This window comes from Cololabis saira, chromosome 13 (genome assembly GCF_033807715.1).
Source record: "Cololabis saira isolate AMF1-May2022 chromosome 13, fColSai1.1, whole genome shotgun sequence".
NCBI lineage: Eukaryota > Metazoa > Chordata > Actinopteri > Beloniformes > Belonidae > Cololabis > Cololabis saira.
The window spans coordinates 9,897,192-9,922,928 of NC_084599.1; the positions used below are offsets into that span (position 1 = coordinate 9,897,192).

The following is a 25,737-nucleotide window of genomic DNA, read 5'->3' on the forward strand; positions in this document are numbered from 1 at the left end:
ACCTCCAAGGCACAGCGAATGCAGACTGATGTTATGGGTGGAGATAAAGATGAGAAACCTGGGTAAATCTACTCTGATCTCAGTCGGTGATGTAACAGTGCTTGAGCTCACTGCTGAGTGGATGACACATTTTTAGACCTAGGCAACCCCAAGTAAAGTCACAGGGTTGTGATTTGTAGTCTTTTGAGTTGGCTGTTACTTCAGACCCTCAAATATACAGTATGGCCTCAAACGCAGATATTTATTTTTTCTTCTTCATAATATGTCGCCTTTTAAGAAAAGCACTTATCTGTGGCTTAAAAAAAGGATTGTTAATGCCTTGGGAGTAAAAGGTTATGTGTGATGAATCCTAATTCACTCTTCTCGAAAGATGGGTGCAACACATTGCCAGATTAACTTGCTTTTCCTAAGAACAAGTATCTTAGACAGTTAATGTGTGTTGGAGGGATATTGCATTTCTAAATCATTAATACTTCATTCAGGCCTGCATTAAAATGATTCCTTGGAGATCAAATCACGCCAGGATGCATTTGAAGGCGGTTTGGGTCATTGTTTTTGTAGTTTGAACATAGAAATGTCCTGGGACGCATTCAGGGACCACTTAATAAATCACTGCCATCAGCTTAAGCAATGACTCTTTCGATTTGATAAATAGATAAAGCTCTTTGTCATTGGATTTCTTCTTTTTGTTTATTGTTGGATCTTTCCCTGTACAGTATTCCCCCTTCTATCCTTTGTTGAATGAAATTGGAGGGGAAAAATACGTCATATTTCAGATCCTCGTTGTCCTGTTACCGGCTTCTTCTTTTTATGTTTCCGGGTTGTGTTTAATGCAAGTTCTGGATGGGACATAAGAGTACCTGAAAGTATCTTCATGTTCTCAAATTGAGGATGCTTAGAGAATAGGAATGGGCGATATTTTACCGTTCACGATATACCGTCAAAAAAATTCCCCACGGTAAGAATTTGTCATCTCGCGGTAAAAACGATATATTCCCGTTGATGATTTTTTTGTGTAGAGCCGGATTTATGGCTATTTATTTATTTATGGTTCTGTGGTTAAATCGACGCACAACGTACGTGAAGGAAGGAAGGAAGGAAGGAAGGAAGGAAGGAAGGAAGGAAGGATAGATTTATAGTTAAAAAGGTGGAGTTGTTGTCGGTATTTTTTTTTTATCGTCATTTTTATCGTTATCGGGATAAATGCCAGAAATTATTGTGATACATTTTTTAGTCCATACCGCCCATCCCTAATAGAGAAGCAAAATGGTTTCGGGATCTCGGTCCAGACTGCCTGTCAACAGTTAAATCTGGGACAAAAGGCAACAATCAGATGGGTAAACAAGAGCCCACTGGTGCCATTAATGAAGGTTCAAGGTTTTTTATTTGCCATTTCTGCATAAACCAACAGTCCAGGCACATTGGGGTTCTTCTCTCATAATCTGCAGTTTAGGAGAAAATACCCTATATAATAAATACAAGATACACTATAAAAGAAAGGGCAAATGTTAAATAAGTACAAGTGGGGAGAACTATGGGGCTATTACACTTTTTTTTCGGGGGGGGGGGGGGGGGCAGGATTTACTAGGGCTGGGCGATATGGACCAAAAGTCATATTTCGATATTTTCTAGCTGAATGGCGATACTCGATATATATCGATATTTTTTCTGTGCCATAATTGGGGTTTCCCCCAAAGCATTATAGCATAGCATCTCTGTTAGCTTCATTTTTTCTGAGGCAAACCCTTAAAAAAACAGTCCGTTTTAATACAAAGCCTCGTGCCAAATGTCACACAGGTACCTTTATTAACAGAGGTCTGCACAATATCAAAATGTATAAAACAAATGAAATAAAAATAAACTGCCTGCATATATAGAATAAAAATGCTTCTTGAATAAAATAAAACAAATATCCCTTTCCTGCATCACAATTAAATTAAAATACACTGTGCAATTAATACAATGTAGACAGTAACAGGCAGACTTTTCAACTGAGGTTGACAGTTGTGCAAATAACAAAACATTTGTGCAAATCTCAAATAAAACATTCAAATCAATTTGTCACAAAATAAGGTATATCAAAATCATAAAAAAAAATATTTTTTTTTATTTTTATTATTTTAAATCGATATAAACAATATTGTCCCGTACCATATCGCGTTTGAAAATATATCGATATATATTAAAATCTCGATATATCGCCCAGCCCTAGGATTTACATGGGGATATTGCACAGTTTAGGTTCTGTCTGCTCTGCTGTGTCTCAGGTTGTATGTGCAGTGTTTGTGTCGGAGCAGAGAGTGAGCTGGGTGGGGTGAGTCTCTGATGATTCTCTCTGCCCTTCTCCGACAATGCTGCTCAAACACGGCGTCCATGGAAGGAATGTTTGTCCCTATGATAACATCTGATAACATCTGCGTTTCCTTTATGGAACAATTGTAGCGTCACCTCAACAATCCACTGTAATGGTAGCCTGACCAATGAGTAGCCATACTTCTCTAAAGGTCAAACGATAGTGTTTTAGGACTCTAAACGGCATCTAAATGTTATCTGATTAAGATGATGCTGGATGGCAGCATCATTCTGTTGAGTATGTCCCTGCGAAAGAGGCAGAGGAGGCAGGTAAAGGTTGAGGGAAAATGAATAAATGAAAGCCTTACAAATTTAGCTTTGGCATAAATGTAGGCCAAACGACTCCACTGCCCCCTTCTTGGATATGTGTAAATACAGCAAGTTTCCAAACGGCCCGTCTGACCCAGCCCATTTAGAGCACCAGCAGTGTTGGAGCTGTTTGCCTGACCACAACATGAAAGAGGCTCGTGTTGGACGGTGGAGCCAGAAGACACTGGAGCCTGTGTCTGCTCGTGCTTTTGGATGTATGTACTGGATGTGTTTGTATGTGGACAAGCCGCAGAAGTCTAGGAGGCGGAGCTGCGGAAATGGGATAAAAACAGTCTACAAGTTGGAGTCTAGTGGGCGTGATGTAATGTTGTGATTCTGCTTGTCTGTCTCTCAGTCAGGAATATGTGCTTTAGATTCAGGTATAATCACTGTGTCTGTTTTTAAATGGACCCTTTATCGTCATTTTTATGTTTGTTACAGACAGCAATGATGTTGTACTCTCATCTCTGCAAACATATCCTGAGATCCTGTTGCTTTGGCAGATTATACATAAATGAGGAAGAGAGATTTCTGCCAAGCACTTGTCTGATACCAACGTGTAATTCTTCACCCCATACAGCCTTATTACATTCGACCTTTTGATTACAGCCATCAATTTTGTGTTATGCATAAATCTTTAATAGAGCGCAGGACACAGTGGCACTGTCCAACACCGTCAATTAAAAGACTCACAGTCAGTGGAGCTAAAAGTGATTCTAGCTGTTCCAGTGCTGCATGCCTGCCAGGCTTTTTCCAAATGGTTTTGACTACCCTCATTCAGCCCGACTTAAGGCAGAAACAGACATCCACTCCACCAGCCCCGATCTCCTGCACTGGCAGACTGCAGTGCTGTCTAAACAGCCGTCATCTAATGCAGTATCTGCTGGTGGCCGAGCATCGCTGATGTTTTTCTCCACTCGCTCTTAACCCATCAGTGAAATCTATTTTGTGGGTCAGAGGAAGGTACAAAAACCTGGTGCAAGCAGGCAGGCTCATGCAACGAGAGAGAAGAGCAGCTCAAGCTAAATTTAGCTTTTAGGTGAATAAGCACATGCTCTTGTCACCTGGTTGTTACTGCAGTGTAATGAATAGAAATCATGTCCTTTAGAGTATTTTAGCCTTATACATGCTACTTTTTAAAATTTCCCACCATTGGAGAACATTTTTGATTTCAACTCATCTTAACATAGTTTGACAGTATTTTATTGTCCATTATTATAATAGCAATGATTGTCTTTTTTATAAGCAAGCTGTTTGCTGGTTCTCTCAGTGGACATTTTGACAGCCGGTATAGGACAAACTAGTTAGGTTCTGAAGACACCAATGACATGACTATCTCCTGACATTTACTGCACCACAATCTGTCCTCTCACCATTACCTCCCCTTGATCTCAGTGTGATTCAGCTTCCACTCACCGTATGGGCGAGTGGAAGCTGAATAGTTGCCACAGTACTGAAACCCATATGGACGGTCATACAGCAAAGGGAGATCGGTGGAATTAGTTTTTTGCTCGTTGGGAGCTGTATAGTTGGTACCTATGCTTACTCCAGCAGTTGTACTCCTGATTGGCTTTGATGTCAGTTAATGTGGCCATAAACTTGTGAGAACAACCACTGGGATGTACAGTAAATCCTGCTTGAGGTGATTTGAAGCAACACAGAGCATAAAATTGTTGTAAGTAAATCCTGCAAGCCTGCTGATTATAATAGTCATCAGTCAACACATTGTCTGAATAAATGGAAATAGAAATGCAACAATGACTTATTCTTTTTCTTGTGTTTATTTACAATCACAAATACATTAATTGGCCTGAACTTATATCATTATAGAGACTTGAACACATTTCGTGTTCATCCCAATTAACAATTGTCTATTCATTGAAGTAGTTTGTGCTCTGAAATTCATGTGCAATTTATTTTACATTCAAAACAGGTTCCTCACACTCTCTCGTGCATATTACAGTGTTCTGATTTCTCCGACTTTTGAAACAAAATCTTGTGTGTGTTGCTCAGAAGAGTTGGTTTGGGAACTAGGCAGATGGGAGAGAGCCACTCATGCTGTCGGTAAATCTGCCTCAGCTGCTTGGAGAGATATTACACTCCATGTGGGATGATTAATAGGTTCTCGGCAACATGTCATGTAATTGGGGTAGAGACTATTTGGGAACCAAAAAAAAGCAGTCAGTGATAAATGCAAATGCATGTACTCTGCCAAATGTGGAAGTGCAGAAAGTCAAGAGTTACCCCGTGGGAGAGTGATGGTGCTTGCAAACATTCCGAATTTACTACTCTGGAGGGTCAAGTGGAAAATCCTCTCAGTTAACTAGATAGGCTGTTTGGATTAGGACTTGTTCAAATGATTTATTACATTTCCATGTTTGAGTCATTATTTTTACTTGTACTGTGGCGCCTCAGCTCTCTCTCCCAAATTTGCAGGAATAACTGCACTGTGTCACGACTTAGTTACGCATTGACTGGGGGGCTCTGCAAGATATTGAGGCATTTGTGTTGGAAATGGTTTGATGAAACGTGTCTTTCCACCCCCCACTTAGTTTGTTTTATGCACTTATGTCTGTTCACTATAAATTAAACCAACACAGTTCTAGTTAAAGTTAAAGTCAGAGCAGCTGCTCTATATTAAAAGATTTGTGTAGATGTTTTGGGTTAAAAAGACATGCTCCTTATGTAAGTGAATGGCAGAAGACCATGCAACTGCAATTTCTGACACCTAAAAAGTTTGTGTTTTTGCATTCTTACACATGCAAATTGTTGCAAAAATAACCGTTACTGTCTACCTTCAGAAAACCATGAAGGGACAACGTTAACATTTTACCAAATATACACTCACTTTTCATTCTCGTCCTGTGCTAACTTAACCTTTTCCAGGCCTTTTTAAATTGATCTGCAACCTGCCAGAGACACTGTTGCATCACCGTGTTTTGTAAAGGATGTGCAGCGTTTTCCATTAAGTTTTGCAAATGACAAAACATCGCTCTCTGCACCGTCATCTGTATTATATTTGATGCTACTGTCTGTTAAAAATAGTCTCATCGGTGGATTTTGACTGTTCTTTGTTTCTTACAGGTGAACCACGCAAGTTTGACCCAAACTTTAGGGGACCTGTTCAGAACAGGTAAAACAAAAATCCACATCATCACCTCTTACATATACAAAACAATAACAAACGCAATCAGAGGGAGTTTGTCACCCACTAAAGATTAGGTATTGCATTGCACGGGGCTGGAAGCAGGAATCGCAGATGCCAGGATGTGCCAAGGAAATGCTGTTTTATCATTTGTATGAACTGACCCTCAACACTGTCAGCATCTAACTCTTACATGTTTATTGATTTTGCTAGTTGCGTAATCATTCTGGCACCTGCCCATGTTCAAATATGGACATATTGATTTTTTAGTCATGCTGCATTAATGAAGATTGAAGCTTGAGAGCGCCCAGCTGTCTCCACACCACCACTCTGATCAATGGTCATAGAGCTGGTGGATGGTGTTAATCCAATGGCACACATAAGTAGTCAACTAGTTTTACCCCAAGCAGATGTCATTCACACTATGGATGCCACGGGAACCAATACATTCTGAGAATTGTGATGTCAGATTAACATCAGGGCATATTTCTGATTCTGGGTGTTGCTCATCTCCTTCATGAAGTGTGGAAATGCACTGCCGTTGGCACTGAGTAACCCATTTCTGAAACTGTGACCTTCCCTGAAAACTCATTGTTGGGGCCAGTTGAGGGAGATCAGATTGGACTTCTAGCATTTCTGTTCACGACCTGCTTTCTGCCTCAGGAGTCATATTCATTATGGTCAGTTTAACATTTGAAATGTACACTTGAAGGTAGGGCTGGGTGATATGGACCAAAAGTCATATCTCAATATTTTCTAGCTAAATGGCGATACTCGATATACTGTATATCGATATTTTTTCTGTGCCTTAATTGGGGTTTCCCCCAAAGCATTATAGCATAGCATCTCTGTTAGCTTCATTTTTTTCTGAGGCAAAATGAAATAAAAATAAACTGCTTGCATATATAGAATAAAAATGCTTCTTGAATAAAATAAAACAAATATCCCTTTCCTGCATAACAATTAAATTAAAATACACTGTGCAATTAATACAATGTAGACAGTAACAGGCAGACTTTGACAGAGTTTGACAGTTGTGCAAATAACAAAACATTTGTGCAAATCTCAAATAAAACATTCAAGTCAATTTGTCACAAAATAAGCTATATCAAAATCATAAAAAAAAAAAGTTAAAATCGATATAAACGATATATTCTCGTACCATATCGCGTTTGAAAATATATCGATATATATTAAAATCTTGATATATTGCCCAGCCCTACTTGAAGGTACCTTTAAATTAATACCTTATTAATTTAAATACTTTTAAATGAATGTATAGATAGATAGATAGATAGATAGATAGATAGATAGATAGATAGATAGATAGATAGATAGATAGATAGATAGATAGATAGATAGATAGATAGATAGATAGATAGATAGATAGATTATGCAACTTATTAATCAAATAAATGCAGCTAAAAAGTAAAAAAAAAATCATCTGTGCAGTTCAAGTCTTCCTGATTTTTATTTTTCCAGTACAAAGGAGAATGAATGTTGCAATAAACCTCGAGGGTATCACTATAAGCTTTTAGACATAGACTCCTATCTCTTTTATGTTCAGTGGTTGGCATGCTGCTGTGAAGACTCAGACTCGTTATAGTCCTCTCGTGTCTCTGCATCCCACCCACTGCAGAGACCTATTGCATTGATGAAGCTGGGTGAAGGCACCAAAGATACTTTGATGTTTTTTTGTTTTTTTTTTTTCTGGCCCAGAGGCCTTTCTTAATGAGAAATTGAAGAGTACCAGCTCTTTGGATGTCTTGTTTTTCATAGAGACTTCAAGTCTAAATTGATAAAACCTTATTAATCAGTTAAAAGTCATTTGCAGGCCAGACTGAAATGGACATGAAGTTGCACCTCCGTGGTTACAATGGCAAATGGAGACGTACACACATGAAAGCTGTCTAAATGGACACAGCTGAACAACTCTGATGGGATGTAATCATTGTTGTTTCCCACATTCCTTCATGAGCGTGGTTCAATCAAAATGTGCTTTTAACTATAAATCCAGTTTTCTCTTTCCATCCCAGCAAGTGTGACAACTTACTTTAAAGAGCTTTTAAACAACTCTCTCTCTCTTTGTTGGGAGTATGTGAAAAAATGCTCTTTTCTTTGTACGAATAAATCTTACAAAGCAAGGGGTAATCTGGCAGATTCAGAGAGTAATTATCCCCCAATCTGTGGCACTACCACCGTTGTCACTTTGGCTTCAGCAGATCATCAGCCTTGACAATAATACACTGAAGCAACACTTACAGTGCTGCTTTTTCACTCTTTTTTTTTAACTTTCCTTCTACACAAGTATATGAGGCTTTTGTCTTTACATTTTTGGTCAGTGACATCTTAAGAGATCTGAAGATGGGGAGTGAGGTCTTAACTGTGTTTCCTGAGATAAGAGAGCGAGGCTCAGTTGTTTACTCCCCTCACTTTGTCAGCTCCCCTTCAACACTCACCTTTGCTTGCTTCAAAGGTGACTTTGTTTAAGCTCTCTGGTGCTGTGGTTGCACTTTGTCTTAAAAAATGCAGAGTGTCTTTATGAGGACATGGCAAGCACGGAGTATCCACGGTATCAGTCACATTAAAGTCGCAGAGGCAATTTCATCTTGAAACACTCAGCGCTCATACCTTCCCCTCTAATCACCGAGGATGTAGCTGAGTGATAGCTAACTTATTTACCACTGAAAGATGGAGATTGGTTTAAATATGAGGAAAGCTATATCACCATGGAAACCAATGCAGCCTTTTTGGAAGGAAATCAAATCATATTTCCAGGTCTGCTTTTGTTAATAACATTGCTTTTCTGGTGTAGTAGAAAGTTGTCTGGATGCATCATATTCGCTGCCGGTGTGTAACTATGGCTGTACTCGCTGGAGGGTGCTGTGGCCAGTAAAGAAAAAAAAAAAAAAAAACTCAATATCGACATGTTCCACAGCTCCTTAGGAATGATTATAAATGCTATGACTGCTATTTTAGTAAATAATGAAATAAGTAATAATTTAATCTATTTCTTAGTCTTTGAATCAATATCCACATTAATATTTTTTATTAATATTTATGTTTAATTTATGATAGACAAAGGGGCAGGGTTAAATAAGTTTTACTTCTACCTGCTCCTTTTCGGACACTGTTTTTTTTTTTCCCCCTGTTTGTATTACGTTTTTGTTGTTTTTTCTATATGTTTTGAATTTGTTTTAAAATCATATTTTTTTTTCCTTATGTGTTCGAAATAAACAATTCAATCAATCAATCAATCAATCAATCAATCAATCAATCAATCAATCAATCAATCAATCAATCAATCAATCAATCAATCAATCAATCAATATTTTGCATATACATTATAAGAAAAAGTAATATGTCCAATAAAACGTACTTGTTCCTTTTTGTATTTGGCTACTATTTAAATATCTAAGACTATGCAAAATAAAAAAAAATAAAAAATTCCATTTACAAGGCTGGAGTCAACATTTTTTTTCTTCTGTTTATAGATTTATCTGTTAGTAGATCGTATTATTTTGAAATGGTGTTTGTTTTCCAAGATATTGTACTGCTGTCCCTTCCTTTTCAAATATCCATGCTTTATTGAAAATATCCTCTGTTCCAGTATTGTTGGACTCAGATTCACTGCTGCATATATAAATATCCTTTATAGCTTTCCGGTTTGAGTCCTCCTCCTTGTATCCAGGCTGCTTCTCCACATGAAATGTCTGGGTTTCTGGTTTCTTTCAACAATTGTGGCCAAGAGCATAAAGATTTTGATTCCTTTTGGGTTGGTTGCACTCATTTGGCCCCCTGTCCTGATGATTATTGAGTAACTGAGTTCAGCAGATCACTTTGCAACATGCGTGACCCTAAACTAGATAATTAAGGACATATTTCATCATGAAAAGCAAATCCACTCTATAGCGATGTTTCAAGGTGGCTGATCACTTGATTTTTTTGTTTTATCAATGTCTTCAAAATGGATCTGCACAGGATCCACTCAGATTAGACAGTAGTTTGTTTCTTTTTTAGCAGTTTCTGTTTAAAAGTAATGTGTGCATGCTGACTGCCAGGAGTTTTGCTGAAGTGTAAGAGTTATATTTATGACACAATACAATGCTGTACATCTGTATATAAGCATTAGTTTAAATTAGATGAAATTATAAGTGATCTGCTGAACTCAGTTAACCAATAAGTGTCCAGAGGAGCTACTGAGAAGTAAAACAAATGCACCCATGTGGAAGCAACTTCATAATTATTTTGGCACTGTAATGGCTGACAGGGTTGTTTCATACAGCTCCATTAATGAATAACAAAAGCCCTAAAACAGAAGCTTACACAAGCCCCCGCCCAAGATGCTTTGGGTGTAAGGATAAGGTCTCAAACTGTAGAAAACAGCATTTAATGCTTAATCTGAGTGCAGAAACTGTCGGTACAAGCAGGGTCTTGATTAAAAAAAAAAGATATTCCCCACAGTTCAGATGTTTGATATCGAAATGAAAATACGCCGCCCGGGGGTCAGTTTTATATTTCAAATGAGCTGTCCAGGTTTTAGAATGCAAAATGTTATTCATTCAACAAGTATCTACTACATTGGACTAATTCAGATAACAGAGATGATAATGAAGTAATTTTGTTCTGAAATGAGAAATGGAGAGAATTAGCAGGCCTGCCGGGCCAGGAAAGATCTCCAGTCCTTAGCACTGCCGAGTGCAGTCGACCAGTCAACTAGAGCAGATAGCTAAGATAAATGGCAAGTTTTACCATCATTATTAATGCAGAACCATGAAGATTGTCTTTTAAATCCATCTATACTTGCACATGTCTCAAGGTGGTTTGTAACACGAGCTGAAAGTAGGCAACCAATCCTTTACTTAAAGAAACTAAACTGAGCATAAAGTTGATTTTATTCATTTATTTTTTATGCTTTCGTTCTTTCAAAGCTGATGCGTAGACATCGCTACGCTTCTCTCTGCTGTCAGCTATTTAACTGTGAAATAGTATTTGGAGACTGAGGAGAGGCAGAGTCCGTATACAGCAGCGCAGCTATGCTGCATACAAAACAAGGACAGTTGATTCTTGAAAGAACTACACTGAGGAAACACTGTCAGGTTTCTCAGCTTGAGACTTTCATTGACCTTGGCTTTGAAAGCTGCAGTCTTAAGTCAATTTCACAAGCAAATGGCATCAGTAAAGGGGGGGGGGGGGGGGGGGGGGGTATGTTTTGTGCTGCTCTTGTACAACTGGGCACAGTGGGCTGAACTGGTCCGGTGTACCACTCAAGTCTGAATGGTTTTGAAACAAGGCTGGAAGGACAGCTTTTCCCAGGGTGGAAGGGAGGGAAATACATCTTATTATGCAGGAAACACTGAAAAAGTGTATAAAGACTGAGAGACACACTCTGAGATGCTGTTTTAAAGTAGCACATTACTGTCGGGAGAGAGAGAGAGACTTCAAATAGCTGTCTCTGTGCCTGTGGGACAGTTACCCCGGGGGGGAGGGGAGGATTCAGCGTCTCATCAGAAAGTTGCTGGAGCTCCACTGCACTTTCTTTGACAACACAGTATACAGATTACACTCTGTCAGGCCTGGCAGCAAGCACAGCCTCTAGTAAAAGGGCCGTAGCTCACCTGATACAGGAACTATGTGTTAATCACCTGCATAGGGCTGGGCGATATGGACCAAGTCATATCTCGATATTTTCTAGCTGAATGGCAATACTCGATATATATCGATATTTTTTCTGTGCCATAATTGGGGTTTCCCCTAAAGCATTATAGCATAGCATCTCTGTTAGCTTCATTTTTTTCTGAGGCAAACCCTTAAAAAAACAGTCAGTTTTAATACAAAGCTTCGTGCCAAATGTCACACAGGTTCCTTTATTAACAGAGGTCTGCACAATATCAAAATGTATAAAACAAATGAAATAAAATAAACTGCCTGCATATATAGAATAAAAATGCTTGTTGAATAAAATAAAACAAATATCCCTTTCCTGCATAACAATTAAATTAAAATACACTGTGCAATTAATACAATGTAGACAGTAACAGGCAGACTTTTCCACTGAGGTTGACAATTGTGCAAATAACAAAACATTTGTGCAAATCTCAAATAAAACATTCAAGTCAATTTGTCACAAAATAAGCTATATCAAAATCATAAAAAAAAAAAAATGTTTGTTTTTTTTAAATCGATATAAACGATATTGTCTCGTACCATATCGCGTTTGAAAATATATCGATATATATATTAAAATCTCGATATATCGCCAGCCCTACACCTGCAAGAAGGAAAAAAAAAGATCAAGTCTAAACGAGCTGCTCTAATTTATTCTTTTTTTCTTTTTTAAATACGATGTTCATGTCTCTCAGTGTTGTCCATTCCTGTGTGTTTTACATTTACAGGAGCTGCACAGATGTGGTTTGCTGTGTCGTCTTTGTCGTTGTCATCCTTGGCTACATTGCTCTGGGTACCGTGGGTGAGTGGGTGACATTGCTTTAGATTACATCACACAATATTTTTTAGTGACAAAATCAGATTTCTCTCCCACAAAACAGGCTGCTCCACTCCACAAGACATACCAGCGATTCAGAAAAATGCTAAGGTGTTGCTCAGTTCATGTTTAATTCTTTGGGGAGGATGTTCAGTCGAATTATTTAAGAGCCGGGGGAGTTGAAAAGGCGACTCTAAAAAAGAAGGGCTCATTCTTTTGATATCATAGTCTCCGTCTTTGACTCAAGATGATTAGATAACACTTTCAGTTCTCATTCAAGTTTCACATGGGACTAGGTTTTTCCTTTTCCTGCATCTTTCAGTTTTTCCTCAGACCTTTCTTTGCCCCGCTCTCAGACAAACATGCTTTATAATGGCACATTCATTTTCTCTTCTTTCACTCAGATGCAAGACAAAGTGCATCACAAAGTAGGGGAAACGGAGTCTTGGTGTTGACGTTTCTGCTTGTTTCATTTCTCAGTCTGTATGAGTGGGACTTGATGTAGCAAATCATTGAAAAAAAAGTAGGTTCCACAACAATGAATGCGTCTTCAAACAGCTCTGCCGCTTTTTCTCGTTATTTATATATATTTTTTTCAATTTCATCTGCCTTTTCATCTTCCTATTCTTATTCAAAGCAACAGAACAAAACAAATCAAATTAAAATATATTTTTTTTCTCTTTTTAAATGTAAATATATTTCTTCTCGATTTACTATGCATTTATTCAAACCTCCGAATACATTTCCACTGTTAGGTGCCAAATTTAAAATGAAACAAGAGTCCAATTTATGTTCCACTGAAACTGACTTAAAAACCGAAACATTTGTCTTTTGGATTTGGCTCTGAAACGAAGAGCAGTGGTTTGACCTGGTCCTTGGTTGGTTTGGTTAATAAAACTAGTGGGGAACATGAGAACCAGTCTGCTCAGGGTCTTGACGTTGAAGTCCATGCTGGTTGTGTGTTTTCAGCCTGGATCCATGGTGACCCGAGGAAGATTGTCTATCCAACTGACAGTCAGGGACAGTTTTGTGGCCAGCAAAACACCTCCAATGCGTGAGTGGAAAAATATCTGCTTCTTAAATCGCTTCATGGTGGAATAATTATGTTGTTCAATTAGTGTGAGCTTAGCCAGCTTTCTATCGCTATCTTTCTATTCACAACGGCCTGTGAATGCATCACAGTAACAGAAATGATTTGTGAAAAATCCTGGCAAGTTTTACTACGTAGCGCACACAGTACTGTGTGTGTCTTTGTGTGTGTGTGCGTGTGCTTACACTGTATAATATCTGATAAGACACTGCACAGAAATGAACATTTAGATGTTTTCCCATCTGAATCTCCTATTTGTCTTGGTCTTCTTTGTCTGTGCAGAAACAAAGCCATATTGTTCTTCTTCAACATGCTGAAATGTGCCAATCCTGCAGTTTTAATTAACCTCCAGTGCCCTACAACCCAGGTAGGAGACTGAATGAAGCCCTTTCTTGCAGCACATTGTACAGTCCTTTATATTCTTCTCCAAATTTTATGTCACGGTCGACTATTCAAGATTGATGGATACTCTCATTATGATGATGTATTGGCTTCTACAGCTCTGTGTCTCCAAGTGCCCTGACAGATTTGCCACTCTCCTGGATGCAAGGAATACCAAAAACTGGGAGTATTACAAGCAGTTCTGCAAACCTGGCTTTGAGATCGGCAGCAAGGTGAGTGCCATGGTTGACAATCACTTTGGTCTTTCTGCAAACCAGTTGAAAGTCAGGATGCGTTGTTCAGTTGCTGTTGCTTTGAGACCAACTTCTTTTGCAGCTATTTCTCTCTTTTCAAAGCTGGAGGTCTGAATTAAGAGCTCATTTGAACATGCTTTGAGACACAGTGAGCTATCGGTCACAGCTCATCCCTGTTCTGTCCTCTGGCAGCCGTTCACCACCAGTGATGCTGTGTTAGACTCAAAGTAAGGTGTTGTGTGGGAGCATGTTACAGCTCAGTCATGCTGTTTGAACAGAGGCACCGTTCTCTTTTCCCACATCACATCAAGTGAGTAAATGTTACATCAACAAAGAGTCACATAGGATAAAAAATCTTTAGATTCACGGCCATTTTTGGGAAAAAAAAAAGAAAAGGGGGAGTTACTTTTGTCCATCCGTCTGTTAACTTCCACCTAATCCGGGTTCAGGTCACTGCAGTATCTTAGGCAGAGAGGCCCAGACCTCGTCTCTCTTCTCTCTTCTATCTCCTCCAGCTCTTCTCTGAGAAATGTGATTTTCCAGTTAGGGCTGGGCGATATATCAAGATTTTAATATATATTGACATATTTTCAAACGCGATATGGTACGAGACAATATCGTTTATATCGATTTTTAAAAAAAAAAGAAAAAATTATTAAAAAATTTTTTTTTTTTTTGATGATTTTGATATAGCTTATTTTGTGACAAATTGACTTGAATGTTTTATTTGAGATTTACACAAATGTTTTGTTATTTGCACAACTGTCAACCTCAGTGGAAAAGTCTGCCCGTTACTGTCTACATTGTATTAATTGCAGTGTATTTTAATTTAATTGTTATGCAGGAAAGGGATATTTGTTTTATTTTATTCAAGAAGCATTTTTATTCTATATATGCAGGCAGTTTATTTTTATTTCATTTGTTTTATACATTTTGATATTGTGCAGACCTCTGTTAATAAAGGAACCTGTGTGACATTTGGCACGAGGCTTTGTATTAAAACTGACTGTTTTTTTAAGGGTTTGCCTCAGAAAAAAATGAAGCTAACAGAGATGCTATGCTATAATGCTTTGGGGGAAACCCCAATTATGGCACAGAAAAAATATCGATATATATTGAGTATCGCCATTCAGCTAGAAAATATCGAGATATGACTTTTGGTCCATATCGCCCAGCCCTACTTCAAGTATTTCCTGGGTCTGCCTCGGTGCCTTCTCATGGAGGTCCCAGTAGGCATCCAGATACTCAAACCAGTGCAGTTGGCTCCTCTTTGAGGTGGAGAAGCATTGAGTCCCTCCCAGATGAGTGAACTCAGCCTTGTGCTCGGGGAGAGTCCAGCAGCACTGTGGGGGGAACTCATTTCAGCTGCTTGTACTATATTTGTGATCTCATTCTTTCAGTCCCGTTCCCAGTTCATGACCATCTATCAACCATATCACTCCTGTTCTCCAACTCCACTGGCTTCCTGTCAAATTTTGCATTGACTTCAAAACCCTGCTCCACACTTTCAAGGCCATCCACAACCTCGCCCCCCCCATACCTCTCTGACCTCCTCCACATCAACACTCCCTCCCGGTCAGCCCCCGCCCCCTCCCCGGACATCAGGAACATTAACTCTATATCAATCCTCAAATCCCATCTAAAAACCCAGCTGTTCAAACTGGCCTACTCACTTTAATTTATCCCCCTCTAGGCTACTGCTGATTTCTGATTTTATTGCATTTATATTGTTGTCCTTTTTTGGCTCTTTTAATCGATGTTGTGTGCACTGTAAAGGTGACATTCAGTGCCCTGAAAGGCGCATTAAATAAATAAAATGTATTATTATTATTATTATTATTAGGGCCAGAGCACTTACAGTGCGAAGGCCCTATTGCATCTGTAGGAGATGTTATATTCGTTCTCATTTTTATTTTCCTCCTTTTTATTTTTCCGACGTGCCTCAAAAGTCACCAAATTTTGCACGCAAGCCAGGCCTGGCAAAAATTTTTATATTTAATGGTTTGCATTAATCGGCGTGGCCTAATGGCTCAACAGCGCCCCCTAGAAAACTTCGTGCCTCAAGCTCCACAATACGGTTTGACGTACATGCATGAAAATCGGTACACACCTGTATCATGTCGCAACTTAAAGAAAAGTCTCTTGCCGCCATGGCCAAAACCGAACAGGAAGTCGGCCATTTTGAATTAATCGTGTAATTTTGGCGCAATTTTTTGTGTGTTATACATCAAAATGTGCGTCTCCATCCTGCGACGATGCGCATTACTTTTCTCAGTCAAAAGTGTTACCGTGGCGACGATAGACGCCAAAAAGCGCACCCCCCCCCTTCATCTGATTGGTCCATATTTAATAGTTCCTACTTTCTGCCATAACTTTTGAATGGTTTGACATAAAGAGTCATGGGTGGTGTCATCGGACTCGGTTTTGAGTACTTGAACATAATTGGTGCAAATTAGCCCCGCCCCTTCTGATTGGTCGATATGTGATAGATCCTATTTACTGCCATAACCTTTGAATGGTTTGACATAAAGACTTGTGGGTGGTGTCATCTGACTTAGTTTTGAGTCCTTGACCTTTATTGGTGAAAACTGCACGTGCGAGGGCCCGTTCATCGCTGCTTGCAGCTTTAATTATTATTATTATTATTATAGTTGTTGTTGTGATTGTTGTTGTTGTTGTTGTTGTTGTTGTTGTTATTATTATTATTACCATACGTGAGGGTTGAAACATAGATCAACCAGTAACCAGAGACTTTTTCCTTATGGCTCAACTCTCTCTTCATCACAACAGACCCGAACAGAGTCCACAATACTGCAGACGCAGCACTGACCTGCCCTTCACTTTCCTGCTTCATTTTTCCATTACTTGTAAACAAAACCTTGAGATGCTTAAGGCAGTTACTCCACTCCAACCCATCAGAAGCCATTTAATCCTTTTCTGACTGTAAACCACGGCCCCAAATGTGGAGGTGCTGATTCTCATTCTTGCAGCTTCACACTCCAGTGTGAACCACTCCAGTGAGAGCTGAAGATCCAAGGATCATTAGAGCTGGGGATCGATTCAAATGTCAAGAATCGATTTGATTCCGATTCTTAAGATTCAGAATCGATTATCACCATTTGATTCGATCCGATATTGATTTGGGTTAGTGTTGCCTGGATTATATGACTGTAAAATAACTATTGAAATAATAATTTCACAATAATTACTGTGAAATAACTAAGAAATAAATAACTCAAATAGGCATTTCAATATCCATTTAAAGTGCAAAAAAAGAAAGAAATTGCAACCGCTCAAGCAGTAAACAAATTATTTTAGCTTGTCTGATTTATTCTGTCACCAGACACACAGCCTGCCATGAAGCACCCGGCATTTTTCATAAATACAAATCGAAATATGAGAATCGAGAGAGGAAATCCTGACACCGCCCCTTTTCTGCACAAGAGTTATTACTGACATATTACTATGAAACGTTGTTTCCGCTTGTTTCCCATTCAGTCTGTTGGAGAGGTCATTCGAGATGAAGACTGCCCATCGATGATTGTGCCTAGCAGGCCATGTAAGTTCATTTTTGGACTCTGCATTCACAGAAACGTACAATATTTAATTATTTGCTCACATAACCTCTAAATATGAACAAAAATGTTTACAAATGTGTTTCAGTCCTTCAGCGGTGCTTCCCTGATTTCAATACAAGAGATGGAATTTTAACTGTAGCCAATCAGACCATCTTCAAAGACGGTGACAATAACAAAAGAAGTGTCAGTGACCTCAAAGATGCTGCCAAGTAAGATCTCTTCCACACCATTTTAAATGCATGCCTTAGTTTATCAACAAGTCAAGTTATACCTGTAAAAAAAATATTCACATAATTAGACTGAGATGAGTCATGTTTCTGTGCACAATTATTTCTTATCACCTTCGAGTATAAAGTGTTTTAAAAGTGTTGCATTGTCAATAGGGATTTCAGCTCTGCACCCACAGAACGCTGGACAGATATCACAGGGTAGGACAAGTGGGCACATCTCTGTTGCTGCTGAAGCTCAAGAATGTGTTCACTCACATTCAAAGTCCCCTGCATGTTTATTGCATGAATGTGCAGCTTACCTTCAAGCTCTTGAGGAGAAGTTCTGGAGCACTAAGAATCTCACAACAGCTCCTCTGTGTATCTACAAATCAGCATGATAATGGACAAACTCCAGATAAGCACACAGCCCACATCTTTAAGTCACTGGGTTCATATTTTAAATTAAAGATGGTTCTCTGTTTTCTGTGAACAACTTTTTGTCACAGTATGCTTCCTGGAAGTAGGATGTTATGTAATGATAGTCTTTGTAGCCACGTAACTGCCTTGCAGAAAAAGTCAGAGGCCTCAAAATGATTTATTTCAGCTTTTTCACTTGCTTCTGCTAAAGCAAGTAGCTTTTCGTCACTAACCCTCCAACAAGAGTTTCATCAAGAAGAATCCATGCTTACTTTCTGTCACCTGCATTGATGGACTGTAATTGGGACATATTTAAATGTATTGTATTTTCTGACCCCGTAGACGTAGAGCCTTCTACAGCTTTGTTTTTCCCAGTATTGTCTTGACTCAAGTAAAATCTAGTGTAATATGGCGCCACCTGCTGGTCATCAGCTGCTCTAGTCACACAATCTACTGTAGATGCTGAGCGTGAGTCTTACTTACACAAATGAACATTTAGAGAGGTGATTTTTAAACATCAGACATCAGATCACATCAACTGCTCGTGATGATGTTGTGTTTTCCTGTGTACCTCTCCAGTCTGGATTACACATTTATCCATGTCACATGTCACATGGCAGTGTTTGCAAAGTCAGGTTTTACTTTTCCATACATGAGCTTTGACTTATGCAGCTTTCTAGTTCAGTTGTTCATATATTCCTGATGTCACTCGTAAGGGAAGTGAAGCTTTTCTACCCAACTCATAAATGACTATTCTGCGTTGCACATTTGTTCTTTAATGTTCGGGTAACCCTGGACACATGTATGTTCTGCCATCGTCTATATGTTATAGTTGTTAATTATCAGAAACAGAAATAGATGGATTCTTGATGTGATGCGATCATTACAAGGTGCTGTGCCACATGTGTTGCTGTTCCACTCATGAGGACACAGCTGGAACATAATATACAACCGCTGTAGAAAATAGTGCTCAATATCAATCACACCAAGAACTATAATCGTAGTTATAACAATAGCGATGTGCATCCTCACTGCTGTTCATGTTCTGTTATGACAAGGACTCGTCCGTCCTGGTGTATCCAGGTAACAAATATGCACTTTAGTAACTTTAGTAACTAAAAAGAAAAGAAAGCAAGAGGTGAGCATTTATTAAAGTCTGAAAAATATTAGCTGTCGCCTTTTAAGGATAAAATGTACTTTTTTTTTTAGTTAATTTTCTTTTCGTTTTTGATTATTTATTAAATTTCTCAAACATTATCCCAAGGTTTTGACTGCTATTCACTTAAAAAGGAGCAATATTTGTTTTCATTAGTATAGTTCTTGGTGTAAATGGTAAATAACACTGCAATTTTGTCTGTTTTTCATCCTTATTTTGATCAAAAATTGACAAGCTGCTCTCAGAACTGAGATTATCAAAAACATTTGAAATTGTATTCATCTTTGCTTCACAACAAAGATAATCGAGCGCCAAAATGTTTTTGAGAAAACTATAAGACACAGCAATACAATCTTGCCACTGTCTGGGTTATTAAATATCTGATTCCCTTATTCTTCCTCCCACTCCCATTTTTTCCACCTTGTTACTGTATCACAGAGGTGTTGCCAATCTACTGAATGCCAAAGAAGTTGGCATGAAGATCTTTGAGGATTATGCAAATTCCTGGATATGGATTCTCATGTAAGTATGGCTGTTGCTTTTACAAATTTCCAAATTAAAAGTCTTAAAGATGGAGTAAGTGGTGGCCGGAAATATTTCAAGGATGAGATTCATTTTGAAACTACATAACCCAAATGCTCCGTCTTTCTTCTAATCTCTATAGAAAACACGCCTCCAGAAACACATGAGCATCAACACCCACAGCCATGAATAAATAAGAATAAGAATAAATAACTAGATAAATAGGCAAGAGCAGTCCTCGAGTGCCACTGCCCTATATGTTTTAGATGTTTCTGTGCTTCAGCAAACCTGATTCAATGTGATGGTTGTCATTAGCTTGTCATCAATGTCTGTTAATGACACAGTCATGTGTATCAGGGAAACAGCTGAAGCATGCAGGGCAGTGGCAGTCGAGGGGCTGCCCCTGATCTAAAGTCAGGATAGGACAGCATTAAACCAGTGGTACCATGTTTAATGCAATATGAATAAATCCCCCTTAATGGGAATCAGTTAGGGCAGTGTCTCCCAACCTGGGGTCCGGGCCCCCCCTGGGGGGGCGCCAGAGATCTCTGGGGGGGGGGGGGGGCGAAACTTTGTCTGCTTTGAAATTATGCAGTTGTAAAAATTATATTTGCGAATGAATCATTCATAAGACATTGTTAGGAATAATTTATCAATGTCTTGAATATTTTTTGTGTTTTTTATACACTGGTGACAAACACAGGAAATGATTTAATTCCTTATTATTATATCATTACTCAACATTTAATCTACTCCAACAGGTTGTTAAAGGAAAAATGTTAAAAAATGTTGGTCTCATATTAAAAGAGACATTTTTCAGAAATATTTTTATGTCCTTTTATGTCCTTTTGTGCATATTTTATACATTGGTGACACTGTACACATTGGAAAAACAAAGTTATATGTATACAGAGTAAACCAAAGAGAAATGTATCAAAAAAACATAATTAATGTTCATTTTTTCAATTAAAGACTATTTTGGTGCTAGTACGTACGGGTCGGGGGGCCTGGCTGGTCTTAGACACAAGTAGGGGGGAACAAGGAAAAAAGGTTGGGAACCACTGAGTTAGGGGCGTATTCCACTCGATTTTGAACAATGAATGTCAGGCCCTGAGAAAAAAGCATATCTAGCATTTTCTTCATTAAATACTGTATCCATAGTTGTTGTTTTCTTCTTCAAAATGGAAATATGTGCCTGTGTTGTTGCAGAGGTCTGATATTATCGATGGTGGCCAGTCTGCTCTTCATCCTGCTACTGCGATTCATTGCTGGTATTATCGTGTGGGTCATTATTTGTGGTCTGATCACTGCAGTCGGCTACGGTGAGTGTGCGCACATCTCATGTCAGACTGTGACAGAGTTGAATCTTATTCCAGCGTTATCTTCCCTTGCCTGTCCTGCAGGTATCTGGCACTGTTACTGGGAGTACAGCACTCTGAGCAAGAAGCCAGATGCAAACGTCATCATCACTGATATTGGCTTCCACACAGACCTCAGTATTTACCTTCAGCACAGCCAGACGTGGCTCTTCTTCCGTACGTTATCAACTAGCACCCAATCTTCACGTGTGCACTCAGTTTCTTTTTTGCCGTAATGTGTACCTTTTCTGTGCACGTGTCTGCGTAATTCCCTGATTATCACCAGGTTTTCTCAGTTCCTGACTCACACATCTACACTTTTGCAATGTTGAGATATTTCTCCTCTTGTCAAATTGAGAAGGAAAAAAATGGTTGATGAAGAAATTAAAATGTTTACTAAAAACAACAGATAAAAGTAAAAAGTGAAGTTATAAGACATTATTGCTGTACACACATTGACTTCATATTTGGTTTGTAGTGATTTCGCTTTCCGTGCTTGAGGCCGTCATCGTGGTTATGCTGATATTTCTGAGGTCGAGGCTGAGCATCGCTATAGCACTACTAAAGGAGGGAAGCAAGTAAGTGTTTTCTAAAGTGTCTTTTCATTAAATTGTGTAATTGATCCTTTTACATTTGATGTTTGATCTTTTCTCCAGGGCCATCAGCTACATGATGTGCGCCCTCTTCTACCCTATCATCACCTTTTTCCTTCTGGCCATCTGCATAGCTTATGCAGCTGTCACCGCATTGTATCCTTGTAAACACGGAGAGAGTAAAGTCAATGACTGCTGATATTTTCTACGGTCTGTGTTTGTTTAGCTGTAAAAATATTACAGCAAATTCAGGGGTTAGAGGGTCGTCCACGAGTTTAGATTATGATGTGATGTAGCAGTAAAATATTGTGTTTTACATGGGGATGACTTTTGTCTCAGTGCAGTGGTTCTTGTATCAAATGTCCCTTTTTTGCTGTCCTTAACTAGTTTGTCCTCAGATTCTTGGCATCTTCAGGCAATGCAGTCTACAAGGTGGCTCCGGCCGACGATCAGTGCATGTATGCAAACCGCACATGCACTCCAAAGGTTAGCACCACCCTCCTTTAAACAACAAAATCCTTTTACTGAAGAAATGATGTTTGTCTATAATTTGTGTGTTTATCTAAAAAGGTGTATTTATTTGTATAGTTCAGAAAAACCTTGTTATCACAGATTCTTAGATTTTCTAACTTTTTTAAATGCAAATTCAAATTCTATTAACATAAGCAAAAAAACAAATCTGTCTTTAGTTGTTTGGTTTTTAAGCAAAAAATATGTATTTTATTTAACAACTGTCTGTATATCTATTAATGGTTAAAACCAGATTTGGTAAAGTTGTATTTTGATTATCCAACAGATGTTTTTTTTTTTATTAAGGAAACAGAAAATCTGTGATTGTTTACTCCTATAACTATATAATGTGGCAAAACTGTCCACCCAATAAGAAGAAAGTACCGGTATTCCTACCTTTTGCAGATTTATATCCAGTTTTATAAGTCTAAAAAACTCCTCAGAGCTTGCCACTTGTGACACACTGAAACCATGTGATGGTGCCTCCTTATTTCCTGAGCACTGCTTCACACAGACAAAACTTCAGCTTCTATTTCCATTTTCGCTAGACTGCTTTGTTTTTTCAATCCATCCATTAACTTCTACTTATCCAAGAATGGGTTGCTTGGGGAAGCAGGCCAGACCCTCCTCTCCCTGGCCACCTCCAGCAGCTCTTCAGAGGGATGACTGAGACGCGTCCAGGTTAGCTGAGAGATACAGTATAATAACTCCAGCCTGTCCCGGCTCTGCCTCCGGGCCTCCTCCCACCTGGGCTTTGCTCCACTGATCCTCACTTTCCAAAACTGCCTGCAGGGACATGATGTGTTGTCTTTTCTTTTCTTTTTTTAATAGATCAGAATTAATTATCCAAATTTTGCTTCTCTCTTTCTCCGTCTTTTACATTGTTCAATTTTGAGAGAAAAGAAAACCAAAAAACTATTCAGTTTTAGCAGAAAAAACAACGAATAAGTGATGAAAAGACTGCAAAACATCTTTATGGAAACGGATCACACGTCAAGTCTGGATGGATGAAGACGTGGTGTTAAAGGAGCATGAGGCAGGATTGAGGCAGGAATTATGAAAAAAAATCGTATACATTTAAAGTTTTCTAGTAATAATGTCAGATGAAGCGTTCCAAACCAAAAAGAATGAGCCCTCTAGTGTATCTCTCCTTTGCCTTGAACAGGCTGTGTGCTGCAAAATGTGCTGCAATTCGGAGTCCGAATTTCCCGCGCTGGGCTGCGGATGTGACGTCACATGACGCTGCATGCGCGTTCTCCCCGTTCTCCCGTGCCGGCTTCGCTGTTGGCTGCAGTACCGCCGACGGCCGTCGTGGTGAAGGGTGGTGCTAGAGAGTCTCATTTCTTAAAAGGAGCCTCATGCTCCATTAAAGGGAAAAAAATATTTTTATCCTGATCAGGTCTTAAAATGAATAAAATACATTCTCAGATGAAGATGTGACTTGTGACAGCCAGCCATTACTACTTTAATCTAAATCTGCCCCTATCCCCTTCCCTCTGTTTTGTATGTTCATGTGTGGGTGCGGCGATGTCCGAGTTCTTTTTATTTTAGAGCGGTAAGGGAGGAGAAAGACCATCCTTAAAAACAGAGATTTTTCATGGCCATACTTCAAATTGGAGTGCTGTTACTATTTAATTGTCTGTTTGGATGTTGTTCCAAGGAATTACAGTCCTTTCATGAAGATGTAGGTCTTTTTGCAATCAGGCTGATATTAACATTTGTTAAAACTGATATAAGACGCCAGTATCCAATGCAAGTAATACGACCACCACCGAGGATGGAATATTGATCTCTGAAAGAATCATGTCTCGTCTCTTTACATAAAATCTGTGTGCGACTACCAATGATGAATAGCGTTCCTGAAGTGTTGCCCTGTTTTATATCAGACATTTTCAACCAATACCCCCCATCACATCAGGAAGAGCTCTCCTAATGTCCTGGTAAAGCAGTTTACCCAGGGTTTGGTCTGAACTTTGACTGGACCACTCCAACACCTCGATTCTTTTCTGTTTTTTAGCCATTTTGTTGTTGATATTCCGGTCATTATACTGTTGCATGACCCACCTTCAGCAAAGCTTTTGCAGTCAGACAGATGGCCTCATATTAAATGCAGAATGAATTTGGCATACAGGAGGAGTTAACATGGTGCTGCATATTGGAACCAGACATCTCCACATTGGTCTTGTCTATTCAAAGGACATCATTCCAGTTACGTATGGAACGCTTTAGATTGCATAGAAAGTCATGTTGGTGTTAATTTAAAGATCAGTTGGTAGGTGGCAGTAATGGACCAGCCAGCCTTCTGTAAAAGCACTCAGGACTCCAGTCTTTTTTTTTGTCAATGAGTTTGTGAAAGATGCAGTTTATCAAATCAAATATTCGGTTATGTTAATACTGTTCAGTTTTACTTCATGTTCAAATCTGATGCTTTCTGTTTCAGACCTTCAGTCAGACCAATATCACCAAAGTTTGCCCCGGGTCACAATGTATGTTTGCCTTCTACGGCGGGGAGAGCGTGTACCACCGCTACATCTTAGTTTTCCATTTCTGCAACCTTTTTGTGTTCCTGTGGCTGGTCAACTTCACCCTGGCCCTGGGCCAGTGCACCCTGGCGGGGGCTTTCACATCCTATTATTGGGCCCTGAAGAAGCCCAAAGACATCCCTCCCTGCCCACTGTACTCCTCATTCAGCAGAGCCATAAGGTGAGACCCTAAGCTTTTATATCTTACAATACTTACAAATGGAGATATTCCGATACATTTGTTTTCCCCCAGTAACAATTTTTACATCTGGTATTTGGGTATCAACCAGTACCACGCACTGGCCCGATACCAGTTTATTTTTTTTATTTATTTCTTTAATAAATATATTGAAAAACTAACATCAGCTTTATCCAGCAACTTATGTGCCCCTGACTCTCTGCTTAGCGAAGTTAAAAGGCAATAGTGTTCAAATTCCTCTGCTGGCTTTTACAGGAACAACAACAAAAAAAGGAGTTCTTTCATAAAAATTACATTGTATAATTAAAAAAATGATTTGATAAGAAATTAAAGAAAAAAAGACAATTTTAGCTTTTATTATTATTATTATCATTATTATTATTATTATTTATTTTTTTATTATTATTATTATATTATTATATACATATATTATATTATATATATATATAATTATATATTATTATTTTGTGTCAGTTATCACACAGGGTCTTTGGCTTTCGGTTCTCTAATCCTCGCTGTGGTGCAGATGGTCCGAATTGTCCTTGAGTACCTGGATCACAAACTGAAAGGTAAGTTGTGATTCCTAAATGCATTGATAGTGTCATTCTCACTAAATTGGATAAGAATTTCAAGTGAGATGTTGATTATTCCCTGCGAT

The 25,737-nt window shown here is 38.8% G+C and overlaps 1 protein-coding gene across 4 annotated transcripts in view; it reads left to right on the forward strand.

Moving 5' to 3' along the window:
* The window catches only part of slc44a5b (solute carrier family 44 member 5b), a 41,902-nt gene that overhangs the window by 6,794 nt on the left and 9,371 nt on the right, over nt 1-25,737 (forward strand). For 2 of the 4 annotated variants that reach the window (XM_061737621.1, XM_061737620.1), the window contains exons 2-17: nt 5,746-5,794; nt 12,202-12,275; nt 13,260-13,344; nt 13,663-13,747; nt 13,881-13,994; nt 17,514-17,574; nt 17,679-17,802; nt 17,977-18,021; nt 19,814-19,897; nt 21,107-21,219; nt 21,301-21,432; nt 21,734-21,833; nt 21,912-22,004; nt 22,247-22,334; nt 24,799-25,061; nt 25,554-25,648. In XM_061737621.1, coding sequence (XP_061593605.1) covers nt 5,746-5,794; nt 12,202-12,275; nt 13,260-13,344; nt 13,663-13,747; nt 13,881-13,994; nt 17,514-17,574; nt 17,679-17,802; nt 17,977-18,021; nt 19,814-19,897; nt 21,107-21,219; nt 21,301-21,432; nt 21,734-21,833; nt 21,912-22,004; nt 22,247-22,334; nt 24,799-25,061; nt 25,554-25,648 — 1,605 coding nt within the window. The remainder of the gene's footprint in view (nt 1-5,745; nt 5,795-12,201; nt 12,276-13,259; nt 13,345-13,662; nt 13,748-13,880; nt 13,995-17,513; nt 17,575-17,678; nt 17,803-17,976; nt 18,022-19,813; nt 19,898-21,106; nt 21,220-21,300; nt 21,433-21,733; nt 21,834-21,911; nt 22,005-22,246; nt 22,335-24,798; nt 25,062-25,553; nt 25,649-25,737) is intronic. The other 2 variants (XM_061737623.1, XM_061737622.1) reach the window with 1 other exon arrangement.